General features: G+C 35.7%; 2 protein-coding genes and 1 pseudogene across 2 annotated transcripts; all 3 read left to right on the top strand.

The window, feature by feature from the left end:
- Positions 291-1118, top strand: LOC104759655 (uncharacterized protein At2g29880-like). Its single transcript, XM_010482560.1, has 2 exons — positions 291-632; positions 726-1118. Exons 1-2 carry the CDS (start codon positions 291-293, stop codon positions 1116-1118), a joined length of 735 nt encoding a protein of 244 aa, XP_010480862.1.
- Positions 2051-3127, top strand: LOC104759654 (annotated as a pseudogene).
- On the top strand, positions 3798-5126 carry LOC109125068 (putative nuclease HARBI1). Its single transcript, XM_019239187.1, has 3 exons — positions 3798-3866; positions 4282-4510; positions 4924-5126. The coding sequence occupies exons 1-3, from the start codon at positions 3798-3800 to the stop codon at positions 5073-5075; spliced, it is 450 nt and encodes a 149-aa protein (XP_019094732.1). The 3' UTR covers positions 5076-5126.

Below are 9047 nucleotides of genomic sequence, written 5' to 3'. Positions count from 1 at the left end.
TACTCGTTCGTTGGTTTTGGCTTTATCAAAAAGAAAACATACCCGATCTCCAAAGCTACAGGTATAGCTAGGTTTTCTCATCTTCCTGTTGATTATTATATCGTTTGGTTATATTAATTGGTAACATATTGCATCTTTGGTTTTGTATTCATCGTTGGTTTCTCATATTGCATCGTTTATTATATCTTTTTATGTTTGGGTGTTTGATTCTTTGTTTCTTTGACCGAGTGTGATAATCTAGTGATTATCAACATTTTTCTTAACATTGTTTATAAATATATGCTTAGCTAATGGGAGATTCCCAAAAGAGTAAGGAAAAGGGTCCATATAGTCAATGGGGACCAGAAGAGACAAAAGTGCTAGTAGAGCTACTTGTTGATGGAGTTCACCGAAACTGGCGTGATAACAGTGGTAACTTTAGCAAGCTAATTGTGGAGCAAAAAATTTTACCAGTTCTTAATGAAAGACTTGGATGCCAAAAAAATCACAGTCAGTACCTAAGTAGATGGAAATACTTGAGAGGCCTGTACAACAATTATTTAGACCTTCAACGTTTCAGTTCTGGATTTGGATGGGATCCTGAAATGAAAAGGTTCACCGCTCCGGATGAAGTGTGGGAAGAGTACTTCAAGGTATGTATTTGATTATATATGATTAAGCATACAACATTATTTAAATGTACATATTGTATGAGTGATATATCTATATATTTTTTTTATCTACAGAAACATCCTAGACATAAACATTTACGATATGAGTCAAATGAAAGATTTGAGGATCTTCAACTCATATTTGGATGTGGCTTAGCTACCGGTGGTTCCGCAATTGGAATGGGTGATACCACGGATGCTCCAAGCTTTATTGGGGAGATTCAAAGAGTGACTGATAGCATAATCATTGATGAGGATTTTGAACATTCATCTCAAGATCCATCAGCATCAAGAGAATGTGATCTGTCACCACCCTTTCAAGGCACAAATCCAAAAGGACGGATGANCAGTTGCAACGTCGTTCATCTTCTGATCGGTGGATCCAGGATCAATAGTCTCCCACACCTCGCTAACTCGAAGCGTGATTCTCATACGCATCGACCAAACGGTATAGTTTGTCGATGTTAACATCGGACATTGGATGGATGGTGATCCAAGGTCCTTGGTTCGCGGCAACGGATTTGAATCATCCCCCATACTTGGTTATGAACAGCTTCTCCGGAAAATCGGTAATTTCATACCCCAGCTAAGGGAATATGTTCAATTCCTACATAATGTTTAACTCTGTGCAAATTCATACATTAAATTAAATAAAATTTAAATTTACAACCCCAACTCTTCAAACTGTGCTAATACATACCTAAGTCGTAACGGTGTTAAGAAACCGTTAACGGCTTCTAACGTGGACGCCACAGATGAAATGACGTAGTTTTGAAAAACAAAAAAAAACTTCTTTTAGTCTAAACGACATCGTTTCCTTCCTTCTTCTTCTTAGGGGGGGTTATTGGTTTGGGATTTTAAGAGAATTTTAATGACTTTATGTTTTTTAAAATCTTGCTGATTTTAAAAATCATTGAAAAATAGAAAGTCTAAAATAAATGATTCTAACAGATTGTTTACAAAGTTTTTATAAAATCTTGTGATTTGTTTTTCCTAATCTTGTAAAAACTCTCATCAAATCTTGCAAACTTTCTCAAACAATATTATAGAATATTCTCTTACTTATCTCATCTTTTGCCAAAATCATATATCTTTCAACACCTTTTGACATACTCGTTCGTTGGTTTTGGCTTTATCAAAAAGAAAACATACCCGATCTCCAAAGCTACAGGTATAGCTAGGTTTTCTCATCTTCCTGTTGATTATTATATCGTTTGGTTATATTAATTGGTAACATATTGCATCTTTGGTTTTGTATTCATCGTTGGTTTCTCATATTGCATCGTTTATTATATCTTTTTATGTTTGGGTGTTTGATTCTTTGTTTCTTTGACCGAGTGTGATAATCTAGTGATTATCAACATTTTTCTTAACATTGTTTATAAATATATGCTTAGCTAATGGGAGATTCCCAAAAGAGTAAGGAAAAGGGTCCATATAGTCAATGGGGACCAGAAGAGACAAAAGTGCTAGTAGAGCTACTTGTTGATGGAGTTCACCGAAACTGGCGTGATAATAGTGGTAACTTTAGCAAGCTAATTGTGGAGTAAAAAATTTTACCAGTTCTTAATGAAAGACTTGGATGCCAAAAAAATCACAGTCAGTACCTAAGTAGATGGAAATACTTGAGAGGCCTGTACAACAATTATTTAGACCTTCAACGTTTCAGTTCTGGATTTGGATGGGATCCTGAAATGAAAAGGTTCACCGCTTCGGATGAAGTGTGGGAAGAGTACTTCAAGGTATGTATTTGATTATATATGATTAAGCATACAACATTATTTAAATGTACATATTGTATGAGTGATATATCTATATATTTTTTTTATCTACAGAAACATCCTAGACATAAACATTTACGATATGAGTCAAATGAAAGATTTGAGGATCTTCAACTCATATTTGGATGTGGCTTAGCTACCGGTGGTTCCGCAATTGGAATGGGTGATACCACGGATGCTCCAAGCTTTATTGGGGAGAGTCAAAGAGTGACTGATAGCATAATCATTGATGAGGATTTTGAACATTCATCTCAAGATCCATCAGCATCAAGAGAATGTGATCTGTCACCACCCTTTCAAGGCACAAATCCAAAAGGACGGATGAATAAACTTCCTTCAAAGAAGAGGCCTAGAACCTTAGCTACTAGCAATGTGGATAAGCTGAAAACTGATGAGGAGGATCCTATGATCATAGTTAGTAATAAGATCCTTAATGTCATACAACAAAGGGAAGAACGACAACAAAGAGAAGCTGAGAAAAGAGAAGAAAATCTAAGACGGGAAGCTGAGGAAAAAGAAGCTGTGAAAAAAAAAAACAATGTCTGGGAAGCAATGAAGGAAATTCCTAACTTAGAAAATCAGATTCGCTACAAAGCAGTTACCTTGATTCACTCACTTGGAATGAAAGATGTTTTCATAGACATGTCGGTAGAAGAACGTTTTGGTTGGATTCAGAGCAATGTTGGCTCTATATGATTATTGCTTTTGAGTTTTCTTTTATATTTTTTATCTCTTGTTTGGTGAGACAATTTTTTGCTAGTTGGATTTGAATTTTATTTTTATTCCCAGATATTCTCTTTTGTGTTTATATGTTTGATGCATTGTGGCCTATAACTTACGTTTAACAAACATAAACACGTCAATTTTTTTTTTTTTTATCATCTAACTGATTAATAAATAATTTTTTCAGGGACTGTTTATCATGGATCACACGATTGTGAGAGAGGATGAATCTCATCATGAAGATGACGAATCAGAAATAGACATTTTGGTATTACTACTGAAATATACGACAAGAGCTTACTGTATGAACAAACGTATCGAGCGTCCGATACGTAAGCCTATCACGAGAATTGGCTACATTTACCTCGAGAAACTTCTTAAGGAAGATCATAAAATCTTTCGAGAGGTATACCGTATGTACCCTGAAGTATTTTTGAAGTTATGTGATATTATTAGAGAAAAAACGTCTTTAAGAGATACCCGACAGACTTGTCTTGAAGAAATGGTGGCTACATTTTTGCTCACCATTGGTCAAAGCTCAAGATATAAGTATACAATGAGCAGATTTATGAGATCAAAGTTTGCTGCAAGTACAAATTTTCACAAGGTTTTAGATGCATTAAATATGATTGCACCAAGTTGGATGGCCAAACCTGGACTCACGGTTCCTGCAAAAATAAGAGAAAGCACTCGCTATTATCCTTACTTCAAGGTATGTTTACTACGAATTCAAGATATGTTTCAATAATTATAAACTATTAGGACTAGTTTTGCTTGGGTACGTGTTGTGCTTCTCATGAACGTTTGGATAGATGTGAGTGTTGTCTTTCTTTGTCCTTACTTGATTATTAAATATGGTTGTTTTTCTAATCTTTGCTAGTATCTCATTATTTCTTCATTGGTCAAATTAGTAGTGAATTATTTTATTGGCTTTGTGGAAGCCAAAAACGTGCAAACAAAGTTACATAGTGGAAAAGTCTATTAGAAAAATCAGAGCAACACTATCAAAGACGAAAGAGAAAATTATGCGAGGACTCATTAGCTGCTTTACAATTATTATCTCTTTCGCATATAATTGATAAAACAAATAAATGAACGTTGAACTCTTGTTATCATGATTTTTACAGGATTGCATTGGCGCTATCGACGGTACACACATTCATGCAATGGTGCCTACTAATGATGCACCAAGCTATCGAAATCGGAAAGGATATACATCACAAAATGTTCTTGCTGCTTGTAACTTTGATCTAGAATTCATATATGTCCTTAGTGGATGGGAAGGTACAGCTCACGATTCAAAAGTATTAAGTGATGTTGTAACGAGAAGTAAGAGCAAGCTACCTGTTCCCGAAGGTATATACATATGCATTACACAAAACATTGTTACTTCTCTTTCGTCTTTATAACAATTACTATTCATATATGATTTACAGGAAAATATTATCTAGTTGATTGTGGATTTGTAAATCGACGCAATTTTTTAGCTCCATTCAGGGGTACAAGGTACCATCTACAAGATTTTAGAGGTCAAGGTTGTGATCCTAGTAATCAAAATGAGTTATTCAACTTGCGTCATGCATCTTTGAGAAATGTGATCGAGAGAATTTTTGGTATCTTCAAATCTCGTTTTCTGATTTTCAAATCAGCACCGCCTTTTCCTTTTAAGGTACAAGCAGAACTCGTAATAGCTTGTGCTGGATTACATAACTTTCTCCGTAAAGAATGTCGGTCCGATGAGTTTCCTCCCGAAGAATACAATGATGAAGAAACCAGTATTGGTCACGAAGAAAACAGTAATGAGGAAAATGGAGATACGGGAACTCTCCAATCTCAGCAAAAAGATTATGCTAATAATTGGAGAGACACAATAGCTGCTAATATGTGGGCAGAGGCTACAGGAACAGGGAGCATGCCGTGAAGTTCTTGAAGGTTTTTAAATTTTTTTAAATATTGGTCTTTTCTTTGCTTGTGTTGGATCGGTGATACGAAACGTTGTCTTTCTTTCGCTTTAAACGTTGTCTTTCTTCTCTGTCTTTCTAAACTCGATTTTCCCTCTCTTGATCTGTTGATTATGTTGAAGGTTTTTATAATTTTTCTGGTTCTGTTTTGCTTTGTTTTTATGGTTCGAAATCGATTAAACGTTATTGAACACTGAAACCTAAAGTAAGAAAACAAAGTTTGAGAACCTCCCATTGCTTGTATCCACGGCGATTGAGTCAGAGAAGGAGACATTGTTGGTGAACATACTTGATGGAGAACCTCAAGAGGTTGTCTCGGTAGCTCCGGCGATCGGCAAATCTGGCACAAATCGACTTCGTCGTTGTCTTTGTGTCTCCCGTCGTCGGAAAGGCTTCGTCGTAGCCACCGATCACTTGGTTCTCCGTCGGAAACGCGTCCATATTCAGAGAGTTTCACTCGCTTCTCTTCTCTCCCTCACTGGTGTCGTCTTCGTCGTCTTCTTCACGTTGCCATTGTGACGACTTGTACTGTATTTTGTTTGTTATTGTTGACAGCCAATAAAAATACCACCACGACTCTTCTCTTCTTCTCCTCTTATCTCTCTCTCTTTCTCTCTCTCTATTTTACTCTACTCCCAACGACCACGACTCTTCTCTTCTTCTCCTCTTATCTCTCTCTCTCTTTCTCTCTAGTTCTTCTTTCTATCAAACCAGTCACACACTCATTTACAACTTTTGTTCTTTTATATAGTTACAATATCTCAATTTATCAACATATAGGATATATAACGATATAACCACATATCATCTTCTACATACTCATTGCATCATAATATAGAGTCTGAGGTTAGTTGATGATCTTGAAGTCTGATGAAATTTTGTTATTTATTAATTACCCTCAACCCATTAAAGTATTCCACCTTTGTTACTCTATCTTGCTTATTGGGACATGTAAGCTGTCTTCTTCGTTGATCAACACTTTGTACACCTCCCATTCTCTTTCTCCCGTCACGTGTCTTCCAATTTCAGCCTAGTAAAATGACATCATCATTGGACTCTCAACCCATTTTAGATGTTTAAAAAAATTGTTATGTTTTCGGTTTGACATCAGATTAATGGACACTTTGTATACTGAGAATATGCAGGGAATTTGCGACATCGTCAATGGCTCTTCTTATCTGCCTCCCAAAAAGTCATGGACTATGATTCCACAATCTTTCTATTTGATGAGAATGTTTACATGACTTTTTTTATGAAGAAAAGAATATAAAATCCTAAACCAATAACATAATAGTTGAAGTCATTAACAATCCAAGATTCTTTTGTTATATTTGAATAACATAAAATTTATAATGACTTGATAAAACTCCTAATCCAATAACACTATATTTATAAAGATTTTAGATAACTTTTTGCAAATCCACAACTAATAACACCAAATTTTAAAAGAGTTTTAAAAAGTCTTGATTGAATAATAACATATTTTACATAACTTCTTAAGTCATTAAAATTCTCTTTAAATCCCAAACCAATACCCCCTTACTCTTTCCCGACATCGACTTTTCAGAAGAAAAAAACCCCTTCTCTTCTCTGTCTCTATCTTCAAAAATTGAAATCTCTCAGAGCAAAAGAAGGATCTTGATACTTCTTCTCTATCTTTGTCGTCTTTTGTGTAAATTGATACTTTATTCGATCTCAGAGTCGACGGACGTGAAACGGCACCGTCTAATGAGGATCTTGTGACGCTCTGTTCCGAGTTTCTCAACTCCGGTACGAATACGACGGGATCGGCGATTGAGTGGGGAGTCGCGGAGCTAATTTCGAATCATGTGATTCAATCTCGGCTGTACGTTGAGTTTTATGTACCGGGTATAAGTGAGGACCATTTTTTTGGGGTAAAACCTAACTTCGAGTTGATCTGGTCTAAACCGGATAAATTCGACCTGGACCGATTTATTACAGGTGGAAAAGAGGCTGATCTAACCAGAGTAGCCGGAGTTAAGATGATGTCGTTCGGAATTGGCCGTCGGATTTGCTCTGGGCTTGGAACGGCGGTCGTACACGTTGAGTTAATGCTAGCAAGGATTGTTCAAGAGTTTGAGTGGAGTACGTACCTGCCGGAGAGCAAAGTGGATTTCACCGGAAAATTGGATCTTGATACGCAAAAGAAGGAAGAAGAAGAAGGAATGAAAGCGACGTCGTTTAGACCAAAACAAGTTTTTTGTTTTTTTTTTTCAAAACACGTCGTTTCATATGTGGCGTCCACATCAGAAGCCGTTAACGGTTTTTTAACACCGTTACGATTTAGGTATGTATTAGCACAGTTTGAAGAGTTCTGGTTATAAATTTAAATTTTATTTAACTTAATGTATGGATTTACACATAGTTAAACATTATGTAGGAATTGAACATACTCCCTTAGCTAGGGTATGAAATTACCAATTTTCCCAGCTTCTCCTTCACAACCTTGATCTGAGCTACAACCTTAGCTCTGATACCAAATCTAAGAACAAAAGAACTTGAAGATATAAGAACACCTCTCTTATATTATTGATTTAGAAAACTCTCTCAAAAACTAAATCTCTCTCTCAAGTCTTATGGAACACCTCTCCATAGACTCTTATATTTATAGGTTTCTTATTTGGGACGTTTGCAAAATTAGACCCCTTATTTGAGTCAATTGCAAAATTGGACCCCTCTTTTTCTCTCTCCAACATTTGCCACTTTCTCCCTACTAAATCCTCTGCCATTCCATGTATTCACATAAATGCCATTATTTCTGATTTATTTGAATTTCTTGCGAAAATGTTTATTACATCCATATCCTCATCTTCTTCTTTTATTTACGGTTGTGCCACCGCCATCAATTTTACAACCACCATGAACAACCAAATTTGAAGCTCTTAATGCTTCAACAACCCAAATTTGTGAGCTTAAATAACACCCAATGCTATGAGAACTTCATTTTCTTCCATCTCCTCTCCATTTTAATCTAAGAAAATTTGCAAGTGCATTTATCTTGTTATATGTCATGATTCTTGGATAGTGATTAAATTGGTGCTGGGTTTCTTCTGTGGTGACTAAAGACGACGTCCTCGGTGCTTGACATTGCGAAACAACCACCGATAAGGTTATTTTCCGGTAGATTTCATGATTTTCCTTGATTTTTTTGCGAAAGTAGACTTCATTTGTTAGTCTAACCGTCATAATATCATGTAAAGTCTACTCTGTGGTCAATTTTGCAATTAAAAATTTATCGAGTTTCGAGCCCGTAGACTGCAATTTCAGTCTCCTTAATTTCATTTGAAAACAAAAAAATATGGTTCAGACTGCATTATAATCTTTCCGTCAGATACTTCATTTGCAGTCTACTAAGGTGTATTTTTGCAATTGACCAAATTCTTGACTTTTTAGTTATGACTGCCGGACGAAGTCTTCTTACGATAATAAACGAGTAGACTTCCATAGTGACTATTTTTGCAATTGACCAAACTATTTAAGCATTGACCGTAATATTAATATATTAAAAATATATTAAAATAATTAGTTGACTGCAAAAGAAGTCTACTATTTAAAAAATGCAATTGTTGGTCAATTGCAAAAATGACCACGGCAGACTGCAAACGAAGTCGTCATTAATGTAGACTTCATACGAAGTCTACTTGGCGAAAGTCAAACTTGGTCAATTGCAAAACTAACCACGACGAAGTTTACTTTTTCTGGTTGACGGATAGTTAAAGTCTACTTAGTAGACAGAAGTCTACTGTAAAGTCAATGGGTTGGTCAATTGCAAAAATACCCATAGTCGACTATATTTGAAGTTAACCGGTTGAACTTTCCATTGAAGTCTACCTTGTTTTATCTATTTAATTGCAAAACTAACCAAAAAATTAACAAAGGAAGACCACAAAAGAAGTCAACCGGTTATGGTA

This window comes from Camelina sativa, chromosome 17 (genome assembly GCF_000633955.1).
Source record: "Camelina sativa cultivar DH55 chromosome 17, Cs, whole genome shotgun sequence".
NCBI classification, from domain to species: domain Eukaryota; kingdom Viridiplantae; phylum Streptophyta; class Magnoliopsida; order Brassicales; family Brassicaceae; genus Camelina; species Camelina sativa.
This window is presented reverse-complemented; position numbering and strand designations above follow the sequence as displayed.

Coding starts and splice junctions, on each gene's coding strand:
- LOC109125068 (XM_019239187.1), top strand. CDS start 3,798: ATGGCCAAACCTGGACTCACGGTTCCTGCAAAAATAAGAGAAAGCACT. Junction 3,867..4,281: donor GCTATTATCCTTACTTCAAG/GTATGTTTACTA, acceptor TGATTTTTACAG/GATTGCATTGGCGCTATCGA. Junction 4,511..4,923: donor CAAGCTACCTGTTCCCGAAG/GTATATACATAT, acceptor ACAATGATGAAG/AAACCAGTATTGGTCACGAA.